At 34.4% G+C, this 22,578-nt stretch overlaps 1 protein-coding gene across 8 annotated transcripts in view; it reads left to right on the forward strand.

Moving 5' to 3' along the window:
• LOC123562448 (sushi, von Willebrand factor type A, EGF and pentraxin domain-containing protein 1-like) overlaps positions 1 to 22,578 on the forward strand; it is a 447,821-nt gene that overhangs the window by 11,494 nt on the left and 413,749 nt on the right. For all 8 annotated transcript variants that reach the window (XM_053537519.1, XM_053537520.1, XM_053537522.1 and 5 more), the window contains exons 4-10: positions 2,190 to 2,275; positions 8,987 to 9,187; positions 13,564 to 13,662; positions 14,528 to 14,655; positions 17,795 to 18,002; positions 19,672 to 19,826; positions 20,873 to 21,050. In XM_053537519.1, coding sequence (XP_053393494.1) covers positions 2,190 to 2,275; positions 8,987 to 9,187; positions 13,564 to 13,662; positions 14,528 to 14,655; positions 17,795 to 18,002; positions 19,672 to 19,826; positions 20,873 to 21,050 — 1,055 coding nt within the window. The remainder of the gene's footprint in view (positions 1 to 2,189; positions 2,276 to 8,986; positions 9,188 to 13,563; positions 13,663 to 14,527; positions 14,656 to 17,794; positions 18,003 to 19,671; positions 19,827 to 20,872; positions 21,051 to 22,578) is intronic.

Below are 22,578 nucleotides of genomic sequence, written 5' to 3' on the forward strand. Positions count from 1 at the left end.
GCTAAGAGCAAATGTTTTAGGGATTGCATCACAAGTAGCTTCCCCCCTCCCCGATCAAGCGTACCACACTCTTTGATTCATTGGAATGAAGAAGCGATTGGTCTGCTCATGCCCCAAATGAATTTAAATCAGACTGTAAATCTTCACAATCATGGATACTGTTCACTTCTCTATAAACCTTAGTTTCTACTCAAGGATTGGAAAATTAATTTGAAAATCTAAACTGGTCTGAACACATTTTATAATGTAAATTCCTTACCCCACCCATTCTCTTATACAAATGCTGATTATTTGGACAGGAAAAACAAAACAAAACAACAAAAAAAAAAACCCAGAAAAAGTGGCATGCATCAATATATATTTACACTTAGCAAAATAATGTAGATTGATGTTATCAAATAAATTAATATGTTTTCATCCGACTTTCATTGAAATAAATCCGATTTTTTGTAGGAACACAATTAGGCAAACATTTGAAAAAAAATGGCGTAACTGCATCAAGGGGAAATAACTTTAATGCAACTAAATATAACATCATGATATATTATAGACGATGTGTGCGTAGTATGTATTTATTGTGATTAAAGTCCATTTTAGAACAATATGGGACTGGAATTATAAGTATTCAATGGGATGAGTGCAAGCCAAAAACAAAAAAAAGTTGTGCTTCTGAAAATATACGAATCACATTTTACAGAATGTAGGATTTAATGGGCATCAAATTGCTGTTAAGGGCCATTAAGTTTACACTTAAATGAAATCGTACAGAACCTGAACATTTAATGGGCATTAAATCAAATTTAAGGGCTATGAATAATCCTGTTAAATTCAAAATATACAGAATTTTACTATTTTTTCAAAGCCATTAACTTTTTTTAGCTACTAAACTAAATTTTTAACGGCATGACTCATGGTCAAAATGGGTGTTCTAATGGTATTTTAACATTTAACCCATCAATATTGTGAAACCTGTTAAATGAAGTGATGCAAGAATTAATGGGGTTAATTAATGGTTTTTCCTATTTTAATGGATATTTTACAGGGTTTTAAACCATGTTTAATGGTATGTGCATCCAGTAGTGTTATCAAACATGCAGAACTCCTTAACAATAATATGTTTGATGTCTGATTTATTTTATCTAGGGCTGGGGATGGTGTGTGTGTGTGTGTGTGCGTGCGTGCGTGCGCGCGCGCGTGTACGTGCGTGTGAGTGATAGGGGTGGGGACAGGGAAAGAGGAAGTTTAAAGAAAGTTGTAAGTGAATTGTCTTTAACTACTGTTTTGAGTTTGAGCCTTACTTGGGCAAAATTCTTGCCTTCTACCCTGATGCCAACTGTTATATGGAATATTTTTTATCCTTTATTAACGAAAGGCATATTCATGATATCGGTTTATTGGGAACATAATATTATGACTTTTAGAGGGTCTCGGTGTATGCCCCGGTGGAAATGGTTGGGCAAGTATACTTCAAATGGTGCAATCTGACATAATTGTTTGGCATAGTTTTAATAATATATATGTATATGGCCTAATGTCCTAGTTGATAGCTTTTTTAATATGACAGTCCTCAATACCCATTTCAGTATTTATGATATTTACTGACATGAAATTTTCCTATTAAAGGAACTGGAAACATTCAAAAATTTAACTGACATGACTAATGTCTCAATAAATATATGCTCGCTGGATTTTAACAAGGGCTGGAGAGGATGGATCTTTGTGGTCTTACTTGAGAATCAACATACAGAATCTTAAATAGATTTAAGGTGTTATTTTCCTAATTGTTTTAGTAAAATGCCATGGAAGTACTTACATGTCATTTATATTCAAAATAAGAGAAAGAAAACTTTGTTTGACTACATTTAATAACTAGCATGTCTGTTACTTTGGTGACAGTTGTTTTTCAAAATAACCATACTGTACTCATTGGAATGCGTCTGATTTAGTTATAAAGATTTGATATTCAGTTTATATCTATATATCTTAGTTCCGTAAAAGTAAATACCTACATAAAAGGCAAATGTTTTCTTCAACTTATTTAAACATTTTCCAAAGAAGGTAATTGTTTTTAATATCTCCATGACCACAACCAGAATACCTCCTGCTACATCCAAAGTCGCAGCAGTGTTGCACGACAGAAGTCACACTGTAAAAAATGTATAAACTAACGATTTTGTTTTCAATTTCAGACAAGGAAGTGTTCTGTATTATCCAGAAAATGAATTAGAGTACCACGATTTTGTTGCTGGTTTGCTGCCTAAGACAATTTGGTTTGGTATGTTATGATTATTTAATAGCACTCTCTCGTGTTCTATAAATAGAACATACAGCAGTTATACCATAATGCAATGCGCAAATTGCGGACAAGGGAGCGTTTTTTTTATATATAACGAATCATCAACTATCTGGGAATTAAAAAAAGTAACATGCCACCTGTATAAAATTGTCGCACCCGTTAACATAATAATAAAAGAGATGAAACTATAAATAACTAATTAAAGAAATATATTGGAACGAATGTAAGGAATACAAAATATACAGACATATTATTTTAACAAAACGATTCAAAACGGGCCTACTAAGCAAATAAAGAGCACTATTTAAAAGCATGTAGCATGAACATAACCCCATATTATACTATTAAAATCTTGCATCAGAAGAAACGGTTTACAGTCTTAATAACAAATTACAATATTTTCGAATGCGACACACTGAAGAACACTTGTGGTTGAAACTTTTAATGCTAAATCATTTTGATTTATGACGTTCAAAGAATGTATCAGCAGAATTAAAATCATAACTACAATAACTACATGTATTTCATTTTTAAACAACTGATTCACACAACACAAGACGCAAACTTGATTATGGTCCCCGATGTCAGCTGTGGTCGGTGTGGACCCGTCAAACATTTCCGTATTGAAATACCTATACGATTTGGAAGAAAATAATGGTGTTGCATTAGATTCGAACATGTTTATTATCAGATAACATCTAAATATTACTATCAAAAGTCAAATATCTATAATTTATTATGTCACACTAAGGGGTCATTTGTAATAAAACACATCATATGTATATCACAGAGGTGTTAATTGTTTCAACGAATAACTGAATATTAGGCCGAAAATAATAATGTGTATGACAGTTTACTTATTAAATTTATAAACACTTAAAACGGAAGATTTTTTTTTTACAAAAATAAAACGTTAATATAATTATGACGGTAACTAGGAAGAACAATTTGGATCTGTGAATACATTTTTTTTTAAATAACGCTTTCTCTTTGGTATTAATACATTTTCCAAGTTATTATATTTTTTTCTAAATATTCTTTTTTAAAGCTGGATGTGTCACAAAATGAACAGAATAATATAATAACATCATCCATTCATACATATATATTGATGAAAAAGCGGTATGTTATTTCTAACATGATTATAAAATAAAGAGTTTCTCGGCTAGTTTAGTGAAATAAAAACTGAAGAAAAACATTTGTTTGCGATGTGCAGGCTAGAAACCTGAACAAAAATAACGAAATAAAGGCAAAATTGATGGTTTACTTATGCTGTTGTACAATGAATGCTCTGGTTGTTTGTCCGCAAATTGAGTCTTATGCTATTTTTAGATAGCAGACCTTATCGGTGACGTCACAGATCCTTACATACGAGAGTGTGCTATTATATCATATTTGGGATATTTGATTCTTGCATGCCCGTTTTTATGACCCTACTCCTTGCGTCTTTTAAAGAACGGGATTTTTATTGCTTTGCTAATACACGTGTGTTGGTCAACCATAACAGAAATGAAAAGTTTGCGGCAAATTATGCCGCAAACTTGCAGTATATTTGCCGCAAACATTTTAGATCGCCAGAACAGGGTAATACATGTTTACAGTGTTTGCCGGTAGCGGCGATCTTTCGGCAAACGTTTCGATGACTTTGCTGCAAACTCACAACAGATTTTACTGAATAACGAGTTTGCCGTAACATCGCCAGAAACTTTATCACATGATTTTGTTCACCAAAATATCACCAGAATCCTTTTATATTTATACTTTCAACTTAAAAAAATTCGCCATAATCTTTTGATTGTCTGACAAGATGTGAAAGTTCGCCGGAGGACTGCCAGAACAGTATCACATGACTTCTTCTTTGTTTTATTGACTGCGTACAGTTTGGCTCCATTTTTCAAACTGCCAAACAGTAATTAACGTTGAACATCTATGTATATTTTTGTTTCCATACTAAACTAAAATCTTTACAGAAAGATGGATAAATCACGAAAGTATACTGTGTTGAATTTCTTGGACAAATGTTGCGATGTAAGGTTAGTTCTCACATTATGACGCAATCAAAAAAAAAATTGAATGATTTTTAACGGTTACCTTTTGTTTATTGTAGACTTATCCTACCTGAAGACCCCTAGATACAATAGATTGCAATAAATAATTTAGGTCATCTGCAAACTAATTATTACATTTGCACACAGAGGAAATATTTTACAAATCAGTTATCAGATTTCACAACCTTTAAGATATTTAAAGAGGTTCAAAACCGTGTAAGCATAAAACATATTTACTAAAGACATACTTTATCATAATGATCTCGTACATTTGTATTTCTTTCTGTTTAATTATTTAGAAAAGATAAATCATTATCAGTACATGATATTTTTTGCAAAAACAGACAAATATGCCTATTTTCTTGAAAATATATTGCTGACCCTTCCATTGATCTTCAAAAACATAAGTGCCTGCGGCAAATTAAACAAAACGTAAGTTCGCCAGAGCCTAAAATTTTGGTAAGGGAATTTGTTGGTAGACCTAGGACTGAGGAAATATTAGGCCATTTTACATTTTAGGAAGGTAGATGACTACACTTCTGTTTTGTGGGCGCAAACAATAAATCGCTCGGATGTACGCACGTATTGAGTGTACAATAAACTGACGTGCGTACACTCAATGCGAGAGAATTCATGCCGACCGCTTTTTGGGTCATCAGGTCAATACTATGTACAGTGAATGGTTCCGAATCAAAAACTAGAGAATGGTTAAATTGGGCCAAACACAGCCAAACTTTGATGTTATGATATCGTAACAGATCATCCAAAGGTTTTGGATTTCAAGAGTAGATCAAAAGTGAATATTACAGTGATTGTGAGACTGCAAATCGGTACCGGTCAATACCAAGGGAACCTTTGGGCAAATTACAATAAAAATCTTTGTAGGATTGTCTGTGGTCAGTAGATTGCCTTTGTCATTTTGATTTCAGTAAATGTACGTAGCTCCAAGTCACTGTCAACTAAAAGCGCTTTTTAATTAGTAGGCCTACGAGGCGAATGTTTAGGCGAGCTGTTCCAAAACTTCATAGGATGATTATAGACGGCTTTATTCACTCTACCAAGTGACTTTTGGACTGAAAGGAGTTTCAAATCGGTACCTGGTCAAAAAATTAAAAACATATCAATTTTAACTTATACAAGAGACAACATCTGAAGACGTGCACATAACTCTGTTTAACAGCTCTAATTTTATCTAAAGGTAATAATTTTAAATTTTTAAATGGCCTCTCGGATTTCTTCTCGTTTTTTTTTGAAACAGAAAAAGATAAGATTTGTTGGCGCGCTACATTTTATGGACGTATAGATTCTAAATGATTATAATTCGAGTTCCAAAATAAGTCTGAAATTAACTTTAAATAATCACAATAATGATAAAAAATATTAATTTTATACTTACACGTACTACGATACTTATAACATTTGCTTACAGTTATTTCCCCTTACAGTATGCAGTTACGCCATTTTCTTATTCGTAAAGCTTGTACGAATTATCCGTGAGTTGTTACAAAAATCGGATTTATAACGAGTAACCGTAATTATAAATTCGATTATATCCATTTTTATTATACTGGCATGGTACCTTTGATGCATGTCATTTTTAAAACTAACGAGGTAAGCGCTAAAGGCAGAAATGATGTTATTGGTGGCAGTGAAGTACCATATACCTAGTCCAAATGATTGTATTCGAGTTGAATATCGTTATATTTTTTGACTTGTCGATAACGTGAAATATCAGAATGTAAGATCTGTCTACCCGAGTTCTCATTATATAGGCTATATTAAACCTAATCCAAACCTTTAAATTACATATAGTCTATTGCATTTATAAGCAGGGGGTATCTAGGCATACACACTGATGCACATGCATACATTATTCTGAAAGAAGGAAAGGAGTAAAAAAATCTATACTGTACATTTAAAACTGTTATTTAGAGGTTGTTGTTCCGGAGAGATAAATTTGATAGTATATTTCAGCTTGGGGAAATTTTGATATGTTGCTATAGAGAGCTTTTTGCTTAAGAGAGGGCCGCTCTGGAGAGGTTGTACTGTACTTGATTTCTGAGCCAGTTAACTTCAAACAGGGGCTGCTTTTTCATTCGATTGTTTTGTATTGTAACTCTGTCAAATAACTGCATTTTTCTGAAACCTACAGAGCTATTTCAGATTTCTCTCCCCCCCCCCCCCCCAGATGAAATATTTCAAACTTCTACCCTAAAACAAGGTGTAATTATAAAAAAATTTAATAACAAAGCAAATATCATATGTACTTTAAATGGCATTCAGCTCTGCGATACCGTAAGAGTAAAATCTTATTCTTTCAAGCTTAGATAATGGTAATGAAATATACTGCAGTGGTTACAAATGCAGCTAGCTTTTATAGTGCTTTGGGTGTTTTAATTATAGTGAAAACAATGTAATATGAATGTTGTGTCAATATAGTGTACAAATTGTGCCTTATTTATGTATTTAGAAACAAAAATACATGTGTATTTACTTTATTAAAGGACATATAGGAAGAACTGCTCATGGTCTGGTTTATATATTTATTACTTTGCTATTAACAACCAGAACAGATACATTATAGTAATAGTTGCAAGACACATTTGATATTATAAAACATATTAAAAGAACTAATACAAATTATCAATAAACTTGTCAGTAAAAACTTAATTAACATTATCCTAAAGGTGTCAGTAATAGGAGAGTGGGTGTCGATATTAGGCAAATAGAAAATTTTGAAGAACTTTACTACATTCGTTAAATTATTCTCATTGGTCAATGTGCAAATATAATGAAGTTGGGCACAAATATTTTAACCAGTGAAATCAGGTTTTGTGAACAGAGAAATTTCAACTGCAAAATAGATTGCTCTATCATTTACTATATTCGTTCATGCTAGGAAGACCTCTTCTTTTTTCACGTGACTGTACCAAGGAGGTGAATATTTTGGTTTGGGGGTGTCCTCTGATCAATAATATGAAAACTACTTGACCTTGAATGTTGAAACTACGTGGGGTGATTGGAAATACAGGGGTAGATGACCCATATTGATACTTTTTTATCATTTTAAAAGGTCCAGAACATGGAAAACGGTTTCCTATTAATAACTTTGTACCATTTGACCCTGAACCTTCAAACTTCGTAGGACTTACTGAGTTGATGACCCTTACTTTATTTGGGGGTCACTTGAGCAAAGGTCAAGGTCACAGGGTCCTTAACATGGAAAACCGTATCCAGTTCATAAGTTCCTCTTTGAATTTCACTCCTGTCGAAAACTCTTTCCAATCAATGGCTTGAGAACCACAAGACCAAGAATGTTGAAACTTCATAGGATGATTGGATATGCAGAGTTGATGACCCCTAATTATTTTGGGATCACTCAAAGTTCGAGGTCACAGGGGCCAGAACATGGAAAACCATTTACAATTTATAACTTAAGAACCACCTGACCCAGAATGTTGAAACTTAGTGGGATGATTGGACATTCCGCGTAAATGACCCTTATTGCAGCCAGTCGTTATTGTCTCTATGAGTTCCGCTCCCTGTCCCGTATTGACTTCTTTTCTTTTACTACTATGCATTTTGGCAGATATGTGCTTTTCTACAAAAGCATCTTCTAGTTAGAGATTAAGGTTCCAATGAAGTTCCACTGAATTCAAATGAGAGATTTCTGAGGAATACTCTTGACAGGAAATGGTGCTATAGTGTACTAAAGTTGAATATGAAAAGGGCAGTTACTTCGTCAGACTTGCATATGAGGATAATATGCTAATTTCATCTTCATGATGAAGCAAACTGTGAACTTTTGCTGAATTTGAGCTAAATGTTGCTGAGATGTATTTTCACTAAACTCAACCCAAGAGTTGCTAAAGAATACCCTGGTAAAGAAATGATTCTTTAGTAGACTAATTTTGAATAATAAAATTGCAAAGAGAAGAAAGAGTCGACCAATTCTTTTTCGGAATGAAGCTTCCTATGAACTTTCACTGATTTCCAGCGATTGAATACTCTTGACAAGGAATGGTTTCTATTATATAGTAATGTTGAAAAAAATCGCCCGACCAGAACATGAAGATAAAATGCACCTCTCCTGAGTGAAGCTTCATATGAAAGTTCGCTAAATTTGAGCTAGTGTTTGCTAAGACTGCGGACTAAAATTGCTGGATGGACAGACAGACAGACAAAGTGATGAATACATACTTTGTCCTTTGGGTAGCATGGAAGTGGGCATGGTGGCATATCTTTGTGGTCGCTGAAAATGATAGAGTACATATTTACACAATTTTATATTTTTAATATATCCATAGAAAAAAGTTCTAGATGATATCTTTTAGATTTTTAAAATCTGCCAATGAATTAATACAAGGGGGGTTCTTGAATTTTATTTTGTAAACTATGATATCTGCCACATGATTTAATTTGCATATTCACTTGACTGAATTTGTCTGTCATTTGCTTTGATTTTCAAATTTGATATGTTTAACAAACACATTAAAACATCAGATAAAAAATGTTTATAAACAGACGAATGAAATACTAGAGCAAAAATATAGCACGAAGTGAATTCTATATCACAGCGACATCATTAAATTTTTGCATGTAGCTGGTAAAGTTATTATATTTTCTTACTTTTCCATTTCAGGGTTACATAAGGATAATGAGGATGGAAAATGGAAGATTGGAGAAATAGAAGTACCTTTGGAGAACATTCCAAGATGGGGTCCCAAACAGCCAGATCAGAGCATCGGTAATGCCACTGCCGTTCATCCGGTGACGGAAATAATGATATATGATGAAAACGAGAATTTACCATTTGTTTGCAAATACAGAGCCTGCATTGAAGGTAAGGAACTGTAGGGTGTCTTTCTCATCTTTACATCAGGTTTTGCTGTTGGACCCATTGAGTTCTTATTCTATCTTAGTATAAGACTGTCAAATACAGAGCCTGCATTGAAGGTAAGGAACTGTAGGGTGTCTTTCTCATCTTTACATCAGGTTTTGCTGTTGGCTCCATTGAGTTCGTATTCTGTCTTGTTAAGACTGTCAAATACAGAGCCTGCATTGAAGGTAGGGAACTGTAGAGTGACTTTCTCATCTTTACATCAGGTTTTGCTGTTGGACCCATTGAGTTCTTATTCTATCTTAGTATAAGACTGTCAAATACAGAGCATGCATTGAAGGTAGGGAACTGTGGAGTGACTTTCTCATCTTTGCATCAGGTTTTGCTGTTGGCTCCATTGAGTTCGTATTCTGTCATTTATAGACTGTCAAATTCAGAGCCTGCATTGAAGTAAGGGAACTGTAGAGTGACTTTCTCATCTTTGCATCAGATTTTGCTGTTGGCTCCATTGAGTTCTTATTCTATCTTTGTATAAGACTGTCAAATGCAGAGTCTGCATTGAAGGTAGGGAACTGTCGAGTGTCTTACTCATCTTTGCATCAGGTTTTGCTGTCGGCTCCATTGAGTTCTTATTCTATCTTAGTATAAGACTGTCAAATACAGAGCCTGCATTGAAGGTAGGGAACTATAGTGTCTTTTTCATATTTGCATCAGATTTTGCTGTTGGCTCCATTGAGTTCTTATTCTATCTTAGTGTAAGACTGTCTAATACAGAGCCTGCATTGAAGGTAGGGAACTGTAGAGTGACTTTCTCATCTTTGCATCAGGTTTTGCTGTTGGACCCATTGAGGTCTTATTCTATCTTAGTGAGACTGTCAAATACAGAGCCTGCATTGAAGATAGAGAACTGTAGAGTGTCTTTCTCATCTATCTTTGCATCAGGATTTGCTGTTGGATCCACTGAGTTCTTATTCTGTCATTGTAAGACTGTCAAAAACAGAGCCTGGATTGAAGGTAGGGAACTGTAGAGTGACTTTCTCATCTTTGCATCAGGTTTTGTTGTTGGCTCCATTGAGTTCTTATTCTATCTTAGTAAGACTGTCACATCTCTGCTGCATTGAAGGTAGGAAACTGTAGAGTGACTTTCTCATCTTTGCATCAGGTTTTGTTGTTGGCTCCACTGAGTTCTTTTTCTATCTTAGTGAGACTGTCAAATCTCTGCTGCATTGAAGGCAGGGAGCTGTAGAGTGACTTTGTCATCTTTGCATCAAGTTTTGTTGTTGGCTCCATTGAGTTCTTATTCTATCTTAGTAAGACTGTCACATCTCTGCTGCATTGAAGGTAGGAAACTGTAAAGTGTAACGTAACACAACACGAGTTTGAACGTATTTGATGTTTATTAACACAGTAGAATATTTCGTACATAACTTTCATAATTCATTTTGTAACTTCTTAAGTCTGATTTTAACAAGTGTCATATCTAAAACCTAACTTAATCTTAATATCTACGAGACCCATTTCCTAGGTCTCAGTCCGGACAACCGGCCTAAGCCTGGTCTGTCTTAGACCCTTTTTGACTATCCGAGATATCTAAAACAGCAATATATAGCAATTCTCTAACATCAGTTATATGCACTGTCTGACAATTTGACGTATAAAACGTGAGAGTTTGATATAATAAACAATTACATAAATGCATCATATATCAACTTGACAGATGTGGAAAGCTTATTGATATACTTCCTGACCTAAAGCAACTTAAACAAATAAAATAATCCTTGATTATTTTACAAGAGTGACTTTCTCATCTTTGCATCAGGTTTTGTTGTTGGCTCCACTGAGTTCTTATTCTGTCATTGTGAGACAGTAAAAAACAGAGCTTGCATTCTATTTTAGTGAGACTGTCAAATCTCTGCTGCATTGAAGGTAGGGAACTGTTGAGTGACTTTTTTATCTTTACATCTGATTTTGTTGTTGGCTTTATTGCGTTTGTATTCTGTCTTGTTAAGACTGTCAGATACTGAGCCTGCATGGAAGGTAGGGAACTGTAGGGTGTCTTTCTCATCTTTGCATCGGGTGTTGTTGTTGGCTCCATTGAGTTCTTATTCTATCTTAATAAGACTGTCACATCTCATCTCTGCTGCATTGAAGGTAGGAAACTGTAGAGCGACTTTTTCATCTTTGCATCAGGTTTTGTTGTTGGCTCCACTGAGTTATTTTTCTATCTTAGTGAGACTGTCAAATCTCTGCTGCATTGAAGGTAGGGAACTGTAGAGTGACTTGCTCGTCTTTGCATCAGGTTTTTGTTGTTAACTCCACTGAGTTCTTTTTCTATCTTAGTGAGACTGTCAAATCTCTGCTGCATCGAAGGTAGGGAACTGTAGAGTGACTTTCTCGTCTTTGCATCAGGTTTTGTTGTTAACTCCACTGAGTTCTTTTTCTATCTTAGTGAGACTGTCAAATCTCTGCTGCATTGAAGGTAGGGAACTGTTGAGTGACTTTTTTATCTTTACATCTGATTTTGTTGTTGGCTTTATTGCGTTCGTATTCTGTCTTGTTAAGACTGTCAGATGCTAAGCCTGCATGGAAGGTAGGGAAGTATAGGGTGTCTTTCTCAACATTGCATCGGGTGTTGTTGTTGGCTCCACTGAGTTCTTATTCTATCTTAATAAGACTGTCACATCTCATCTCTGCTGCATTGAAGGTAGGAAACTGTAGAGTGTCTTTCTAATCTTTATATCAGGTTTTGCTGTTGGCTCCATTGAGTTCTTATTCTATCTTTCTTGGACTGCCAGATCTCTTTTGCAGAGCTGAATATTTTGTGCGTTAAAAGAGGTCAGTTAAGGTTATGGAAAAAGTAAAAACATAAGACAAAAGTAAATTTGGGTTACGAAAACAACTTTTAGAGGGATATGGTTTGTCTAGCAAACTGTTTGCTGTTAATTTTCTTTATAGATATTTGCTGATGGGTTCTGCTCCTTAACTCTCTGACGAACTATGTTGGGTTATTTGAAAAAATTAAACCACACACAATTCTCTCACATCAGTGCACCACCTGTAGATTCCTTTAAAATAGACATCTCTGTGATATTATCCTTTTCAAATAATAGCACTTTCTGAAACAAATTGCAATATCTTATACCTCAGACTCTGAGATGAGCTGATATTTTGAAAAATGTCAATGTCGGTATGAAGAAAGAAATAAACATTATTACAGATTTCTTAATCTTAACAGTCTTTCTAAGTCTATTACAAGAGGTGAAACAGTACAGGGATTAAGAAGATATTTGCTACTAAAAAAAGACTTAAATATCTTTCATGAGTGAACACAAGATGCAGTATTTTCAGGAGTAGCGTAGCCATGAGTGAAAATATAAGATGTGGAGTTTCATGAGTGAAAGATATTTCAACCATGCATCTAAAACGAAGAATTTTCTATTCTATTTTATATGTTTTGACTAAATTTACAAATCTTATAGTTTCTTACCATTGAAAAATATATTTGATAATTTTTAACTTTGAAAATAACATAAATATCTGTAGTTCACTGAAAAACATGAAATAAAGGGCATTTAATAAAATCTGTAAAAGATCCTTTGGAAGCAAAGAATGCAACCAAGAAGAATAATAGCAGACTCGGTTTGATTGAGTCTATTCATGAGAGGTAATAAAATGTGCAACACCTATCACGCCCCCTAGCACCGGCTTAAGCAGAACTCTATTACACATATGTTGAATGAACTCCATGATCCCAAAGGACCAGAAAATGTAACAACACTGAATCCAAGGACGGGGATACTTTTTACAGCCGCCACACGGCACTTAAAGATTGCTGTTGTGATAGTAAATAAAATATGTAAAAAGATCCTTTGGAAGCAAAAAATGCAGCCAAGAAGAATAATAGCAGACTCGGTTTGATTGAGTTTGTTTATGAGAGGTAATGAAATGTGCAACACCTCTCACGCCCCCTAGCACCGGCTTAAGCGGAACTCTATTACACATGTTGAATGAACTCCATGATCCCAAAATACCAGAAAATATAACAACTCTGAATCCATGTACGGGGAGACCTTTTACATCCGCCACACGGCACTTACAGATTGCTGTTGTGATAGTTAATAAAATCTGTAAAAAGATCCGTTGGAAGCAAAGAATACAACCAAAAAAATATTAGCAGACTCGGTTTGATTGAGTCTGTTTATGAGAGGTAATGAAATGTGCAACACCTCTCACGCCCTCCAGCACCGACTAAAGCGGAACTCTTTAACATATATGTCGAATGGACTCCAACCCCTATCATGCTGGACATGATTGATAATGCCTTTGCGACCAGAGCAGATCATGATCAGCCTCCACATCCATTCTGTGTTTTCTTCCAGGTTATATTCCATGTGACTTAGCATCAAAATGTATTCCAAGTGAGCAGGTCTGTAATGGATTACCTGAGTGCACAGATGAAAGAGATGAAAACAACTGCTGTAAGTATCTCACCATTTATATTGCTTGAATTTTACAGATCATCAAATTTTATTTTTGCATTCAAATAACTATGAAAAAGTGCCCAAAATATGTAACATCCTCTATTTTCATTGTTGTGCTTGAATTTATACAGTTAGACCCATAAAGGGGGGTAAGAAAAAGCAATGGATTTGATAAAATCTTTGACTGTGTTAACCAGCTTTACAAGCCTATGTCAAATATTTGAGATAAACTTTTTTCCAAACAAGGGATTATCAAGAAAGTAATGTATTGCATGATAACAACAAAGTTTGACCAAATATGTGCCCAATTAATGTGTATAAGCCAAATCAGGGCTTGACAAATTCTTTAAAAGGAAGTTGTCTTGCAATAAGAGTGCCTTGACTTTTCATTCACCCTGTACAATTTCACAAAGAAAAATTTTTTTTTTCTAAAAACTGCTTACTTTATGGTATGTTATAATTTGTATATTTTGGAGTTTTGTGCTAGACTATCAAGCATCTAGCTAATGCGAGAACACATACTGTAGTACATAATAGAATGGAACAGATTGTTGAGTTACAAACAATATGTCATCTTCTTTTTTAGATCATTTAGCTATCCAGCTTCTGCAGAGCTATGTTTAAGATGAATTTATCATACTTTGGTTTAATATTGCATTCAACCTCCAGGACATTAGTACCCTGCAAGTTCAGCTCACTCAAAATAGCTTTTCTCTCATATTTTGCATGAGAATGAGTATTTTGTAAACCTAAACATATACCGTATCTATCCAAATTCAAACTATAGCATGAATCCCTGATTGTGTAACAACTTTAAAGCCATCAAATGGTAGACTAAACACTATGTTTTATTGAAATGTAGCTGACCTTGGAAAATGGTACCTACACCTTGAGGAAGAAGCAGGATCGTTCCAGACTGGATCAGTTACTGATTTCACAGAGAAAACCTGGATCTTTGAAGCCGATGTTGGAAAGAGGATCAGGCTTTATGTAAGTAAAAATATTCTTGTAGCTCAGAAATAAGAACAACATTTTTATCACGAAACACAAATTTCATTAATTCAGTCATTAATGTCTCTCCATAAAGTTTACCTGTGTTATCAACAAACATTGGATCTTGTCAGTGATATCACTGATTTCATTTGCCACGGGTGGTAAACGCGCAATCCAATTCCCGCTGGGAATACGCTTAAAATGGGTTACGCAACGTCCGGTGCTGGTGTTGTGCGTAAAAAAAGACGAAAGTAAGGTATGTGAAGTTATGATTTTGCTTAGTATGAGACAAGAATATTTTTTCTCGAAAAAAGGAAAATGCTATTCGACACAAATATGATGATACATCATATATGTAAAATATCTGGTTTGTAATTTATGATTCGGCTCTATTATCACAAAAACTCGTGAAAAAAGTATGAAATCAACAAAAATGGCAGTTTCTGACCTCATATGCCTAATCTGAGGACATCTGATGCTTTTTATGATAACTTAACTGTCATGAAGTAACGGATATCAAAATCATTTGCTTCAAATTCTGCTTACGTGGACATATTTGACAAACAATTATCGGGAATGGGGTTGCGCACCGGGAATGGAGTTGCTCGTATACATCATAATAAATATAATGTATACGCGCAACTCCATTCCCGGGGCGCAACCCCATTCCCGATTGTTTTTTGCCAATTTTTTCCCCAAAAGCAACATTTCATTCAAGTGTATGTAATATTTATGACTGTTTTACACGTGTTTGATCATTAGAAGCGTCACATTTCCAGAAAGAAGGCACAAGAGTTAGAAAATTAGCATTTTTCATGATTCCATACTTTTTTGACAGTTACAGCCAGCAGAGTTTTCTTGATATTAGGGTTGATTCTTAAATTAATAATTTGGTATTTCAAACATATGATCTTTGTTCATTTTTGTGTCGAATAGCATTTGTTTTTTTTCGAAAACACTCGTAAATGTGAACAAAAATCCACCTACCTCGATTTTGTATATATTGATGCGCAACACCAGCACCGGAAGTCGCGCAACCCATTTTAAGCGTATTCCCAGTGGGAATTGGATTGCGCGTTTACCACCCGTGTTTGCATTGCTCATGAAAACAAATCAAAGTAAATGCAACTTTACCATTATTGTTTATCTCTTGCTAAGAAAGAAAAAAAAATTCAAAGTCTTACTTTGGTATTTTTTGTGATTACGCCTGGTTTTCTTGAGATTTACGCTCGAAAGTAAATACATTGACTTATTTTGCTTATGCATTGCAGGGCCTTTATATGCTTATGTTTATTCATTGAATGTGCATAGTATAAGAGGGTGTGTTGTCAACATTTTTATTTTGCTGTTAAAACATCTCTTGAAAGTGACAATAAGAGAATTCTTTTGCTAGAATTATGTCTCCCTTTATTGGAAAATCTAAATTTGAAATCTGCTAAATGTTTTGGATATGATTTTGTAAGATGTTTGATATAGTTCGCCGACGTGATGACCAAAATCCAACCAAGACCCAATGTTGACACGAACAGATGTTTTCTTGGATCTAATATTCTTTATAAAAGTTTTGAGAAATTAGCAACTTTTGCATGTTTTGAATGGGTTGTCATGGTGACAGCATTCTTAAAAAACCCTTACCCTGTTAAATTTCTATACTGAACTTTTTTCAAATTGGACAATACCATTAACTGTCAAAAGGGGTGCTTTCCAAAAAGATACTGATTGATTGACAAACAGTGCAGATAATGATCAGACTGCACAGCTGATCATAATATATACTGGTCGCAAAGGCAGAATCAGTTGTGCCCAGCATGATAAGGCTTAACACGTTAGTATACAATATTCCTGTTATGGGCTATCTATCTTGTGGTGTATACATGTTTAACAAACAACCTTCTTTTAAAAAGATTTATTGGTTAGTTATATTTGCATACAATTGCTTATAAAATTTTGTTTGTTTTACTTTCTTTTTTCCAAAAATATATCTTAGCCTTTCCCATGCTGGGCACAATTAATTCTGCCATGCAGTCTCATCATGATCTGCACTGTTTGGTATTCAGCCAGTACCTTTTTGGTAAGCACACATTTTAAAGACCTGCTCCAGTCCTACCTTTTAACCTTAAATTGTCACTGAAAAAGCATGAAAAACTGGACTATGAACAGTGACGCCTGTCAAAAGAGTGTATTTTGTATAAAATTCTATATAAAATACCTGTGGTTTTGCGTAATAAGGTGTGGCGCGTGGCTGTTAACTGTTGTAATCCTGGATTGCATACTCACAACAGAATTTGAATAGCCGTAGAGTAGCGCTTTAACAGTTAATCGTACTGTCCAAATTGGAAGATTGAGTTCATTATAGAAATTTAGCAGGGTAAGGGTTAGTGATAAGGCCGCATATTGCATATCAATTCATCTTTCTGTAAATGAAGCGATATATTGGGAGACATCTGCTTTTGCTGAAGGCAATATCTAGTTTACATACATGTGATACATACATGTCATAAATGTCATCTCTGTGTAGTAAATATCTTATCCCGATGACTTAAAGGGCAAGGAAAGCCTGACAGTAAGTTAATTTTGTATGAAAGCCATCCTCAAACTTTTCATAACGTTGAAAGAATTTTTAAAATCGGACCATTATTGAAAAAGATATGGCAGTTTGAAATTTGAAAAAATGGCTGATCATGAAGGCGGCCATTTAAGTGTGTTTATGACGTCATTTACACATTGCTGAATTCTTTTTTTTTAGCAAATAACCTTATATTAAATAGATTAATATCATATTTTTTCTTGAAATCATTTTACAGATGTAAGTAAATGCAATTCAGATATGTGCTAAGAAATTAAATAAATCCACCATTTTGTTTTTTGTTGCCATGGAAACAAAATGACTGCCATTAAAAAAATATATATACATATAAATGCTCATAACATTCTCATTCTTAAACCGAATTTGAATTTTTTTCACTTCTTTAAATGATTTAGGAAATCCTAGCAGATAGATTTAACATGAAAAAAACATTGCCTTTCCCTTAAAGCTGGATTATTTATATGATTAAGACTCATTGTAATTGAACACCACACACATTTTGAATGTATTTTTAGCTCAGTTTACTGTTGTTGTGCTGTTTGCGAACAGGTACCTCAAATGAATCTTCAAACAAATGTTGTGTTTGTTGAGGTTTGGAGTGGTGGGCCCACATTTGAATCTTCGGAGATGTTACATCGTTTTACAGGAAATAATAGCTTCATATATCTGTATTCAACTACCAACTTCCTCATTGTGCGTTTGTATGCTATAGATGTAAGCACCAACACTGCTTCATATTCATTCGGATGGTCAACAAGTAAGTTATTTCTTTTAACTTTATAGAAACACCTCAGTAGAGAAGTTTGTATGCTATAGATGTAAGCAGCAACACTGCTTAGTTTAGTTTAAACATATTTATTCCCAAAATGAAGTGCATATATTGATACAAATGTCATACTGTGATGAAAGCAAAACAGGAAAGGATAAGAATGAAAGACAAGTCTTATAGAATTATTCTCCTTAGCGGACAAAATATAACTATATGAGCATATCGAACTAAAATCTGTAACGGGGCTAGGAATATAGTCTTAAAATGTGTAAGAGAAAAACAAAATATGAATCATTATTGGTGAAAAGAAAAAAAAAGGGGGGAGGACAATGCATGGTGAAGAGAAATATTTACATAAAAGTGGAAGTGAATTTTGAATGATAGAATAAGTCAAACGTAGAAGAGAAACGAGAAAGAGGCAAGGTATTGGCATGTCTCAGGGTTGCTAAGAGAATCAACACTGCTTCATACTCATTCGGATGGTCAACAAGTTATCTTTTATAACATTATAAAAAACACCTCAGTAGAGAAGTTTGTATGCTATAGATGTAAGCAGCAACACTGCTTCTTACTCATCGGATGGTCAACAAGTAAGTTATCCGCTATAACTTTATAGAAACACCTCCGTAGAGAATAATCAGATTACAATATATATGAGACACAGGCTGATGAGGGTTATATGGGATATTGTTAAACTGAGAAGAGTAATAACATTCGAGGTGCCAGCTTAGGGTGTTTAATTTGGGAGGTTTACTGTATCCCCTATCACCAGAGAAGGGCTGTTTTATTTGTTTTATTGTTATGGAAAATCAGGTCTTCAGACATTTACCAAATCAAAAAGCTGGTATCATTGCAAAAATATTTTTATACTCCCGAAGGGAGGCATATTAGTTTTCAACTGTCTGTCCGTTCGTTCGTTAGTTCGTCACAACGTTAACTTTTTGCATGAAGGCACTTTACTCGCGAATCGCTTCATCCAGGACCTTCAAACTTCACATGCTGATAGTACTTATTGCGTACACGACCCCTACTGACTTTGGGGTCACCAGGTCAAAGGTCAAGGTCACCAGGTCAAAGGTCAAGGCGCTGCGGGGGCATTTGTCACCATTAGTGAAAGCTCTTGTTCTGGAAATAGAAAACTCTCATTAGTTTTACGTGGGACGTTTTGTATGCATCTCAATGGTTTATCATCAGAGAGGTTTAGAAACAAATAAAATCTGGTGTATTCTTCAAAAGAATGTTCATTTTCCGAAAGAGCATCTTTTCAGCCATTTAAGGCTTGTCTGCATGATGATTAGGAAAAAAACTGCAGTGGCTGGATGTTATTCAATCTTCATAGTGTTTAAAAATGATCTTTGTTGAGTCCATGAAAATTGTATCGAGTGATTATTAGAGATATACTTATTTGAATAGTTACTTGTATTGACTTTATTCTTAAGCGGCCAGCCCACAGTTTTTGCCATATGACTAGTCTATATTCAATACCTGTTTAAAAAAAGTCAAACTTCAAAACGTCTTTCAAAATTTAAGTATCATATTTTTCTTATTTTAGAGCAGGTGCACAGTTGATTTCAGTTTTACTACTTATCTGTTAAAAGAACAAACATCAGTGAAAGGATAGTATGTGATGAATAATGCAAGAGTTTTTATTGTCTAGATATAGCACAAATACCAATGGGTGAAAAAGTAGAAACAGCAATAACAACATGGAAAGGCATTCCTATACCGTTTATATCTGAAGAAGTGAAACCAAAAAATCTTATGCTTTGGTGGCGTATCGATGCTCCAGAGGGTCAGCTTATAACATACTACGTAAGTATTGAAAATCCATGATGCTTTAAGATGTACGTCAGAATATATTAATCAAGCGTCAAATTAGGGAATATTGCACATGGTAAGAAAGGCAGTACTGTTGATGTTGCATATAAACTCGGACAGTCCAAGTGGTAAAGGGAGGTAAACAAGATTAAGGAATTCATTTATACTTTCTACTGTGTTAATTATATATTCACATCTATGATAATATGTGGGGTATTAATTTGAAGGTAACAATTTGTGTCAAAACAAAGGAAATGGTAAAAAATATATTTTATGTTCATAACACATAATAATGTTCGCTACATTAGCAAGAAAGTAATTACCATTTGCATTTTGTTGTCTAATGATAGAGGTAAACAAGATTAAGGAATTCATTAATACTTTCTACTGTGTAAATATTATATATTCACATCTATGATGATATGCGGGGTTTTAATTTGAAGGTAACAGTTTGTGTAAAAAATAAGGAAATGATGAAAAATATATTTCATGTTTATAACACAAAATAATGTCCACCACAAGAAAGAGATTCTTACCAGTTGTGTTTTGTATGAGTTGAAAATGTCTCACGATCGTTAAAAGAATTAGGTTGTAAATTTAAAGGGATGCAAATTACTCCAATGTTAATTCTGCCATCTTTTATGATTTCTGAAGATTTTTCAAAATAAGCCAGAAAATGAGATAGATCTGAACATATCAATATTTGATTAAAATGAAAGCCATTCTGTTTCCCTGGCAACATTAAACAAAATGGTATTACGTTCATGTTCATTTGAGGAAGTTGTAGAAATAGAAGTAAAGTCAAAAGCTCGAGTTTTACCAGCCCATCAGTTGAACTATCAATGGTTCGGGCCGTTAAACAAAGTACAACTTTAGTCATTAAACAGTATACAACTTAGGAATTTTTCGTGACTTAACAATGCATTCAAGCAAAGGGTGAAGTTCCAATTATCAGAGATCCAGAGAAATGACAAGGTACGATTTTAAAGTGATTGTAATGAACTACTTTAATCAAATATTTTAATTATTATCCAATTCAGGTGCAGATTGACCCCGAAACAGGGTATTCAGCAGATGATGTAAACTTTGACATCAAGGTCTATGGCATGGAAGACTCTCTCAAGTGTCGCTATTACTACACATGGGCATTTAATGAAATGCACGTAGTGTCTAATTTTGTGCCCGAAAACGGTGCTGTAACATTGCGATACAAATTAGGTTAGTGTGTCAATTTAGACTTTTTGTTATATTTTGTAGCAGGTAAGCAGATGGTTACAGACCTAACTAGAAAGTTGGTAGTGAAATTGATCAGAGGAATGTCAAAACAGTTTTAACTATTCTGCCCCACCCCAACACCTCACTCAGAATAGTGTGATTGAACAGACCATGTAGATTTGTTTTTATCTCGTCTGCACAGCCATCTGTAAACCTTTTGAGTCAACATTTGATTCAGAGCTCAGTCCATATGCAAAGTATAAAGTAAAGGATTTGAACATGTGTATAAAATACAAAAAGTTAGTAGGGACATGTTTTTGCCATGTTTATTTATTTCCATTTTATGGGCATTTTAAGCAGACATTTATATACACTAGCAGTTCTAGTTTGTGCTTTGGTACTAGAAGATTTTTATTTTCTGTTGCCATTTTATACCATATTGTTCCAGCATTTCTGACCTATACAGAGTTATTTTCCACTACTTTATGTCTGCTTCCCCACATTGAATAGAGGTAGGGGAACCTGGCCTTAGATATGTATATAATTTTTGTCAGGTCATTTACCACATGGGGAGGGTAAGATCTGTATAGAGTGTATCTCCACTTTCCCACATGGCATAGAGGTAGGGGAACATGTTCTGTTCTACTTAATGTCAGCTTCCCCACATGGAACAAAAGTGGAGATAAATAAAAACATTTTCTTGCATACCAGACAGGGATTTCGGTTTTTTTTACCGGTGCTGGAAAAATCCATTTTACACCCAGAGGAGTAAGATGAGTCTCATACTGTAAATGACGTATTACCAACTACATATATATAAAAGATTTATGTAGTAATTTATATTTATTTAAAAAACGCAATAAAGTCCCAATACCTTGACAACTTCTCTTTGTTTCTGATAGTATATTTCTCGATTAAAATCAAGTTATTTTATCAAAAATTCATAACGTTACGCTGCAACTAATAAAACAAAACCAGAACTAAACATCTTTATGTGCCTTCGAAACGTCATGACGTCTTTCCTGTTTACAGACGTTGGGTTCCTTGCTTTGTTTGAATACGTTGCTATACGACCAACTGTAAAATAGAAAAAGAGACAAAATTGGGCCGGATGACGTGACATGACGTTGCCATGGGGACTCGCATTTACTTATTATTTATCCAAAGACAATCTAATTTTGACATATCAACTCAGTATTCCCTAGTCTACATTTTGTAGTATTTTCATTCATTTTTGATGATACATGAAGAATTGATAGCACTTTTCCGGGTATTTATTGAACACCCCTCGTAAGAAATAGTTCTAAAAAGAAAGCCGTTCGATTAACTTCATTTTTACTATTATTTCTTGAAATGGGTATGCAAGAAAAAGATTCTGTCAATGGTTATAGGTGCAGATGGAAATATATGGCTCTCGTGTAACTATGTGGGAGGTAACTTGGCAGGAGTCTCGTAACAGTCTTAGCAGTTACCCTTGAGACCGGAAATTTACATCTGCACTGACAACCAGTGAAAGAATCTTATATTTTTC

This window comes from Mercenaria mercenaria, chromosome 2, assembly GCF_021730395.1.
Source record: "Mercenaria mercenaria strain notata chromosome 2, MADL_Memer_1, whole genome shotgun sequence".
Taxonomy (NCBI): domain Eukaryota; kingdom Metazoa; phylum Mollusca; class Bivalvia; order Venerida; family Veneridae; genus Mercenaria; species Mercenaria mercenaria.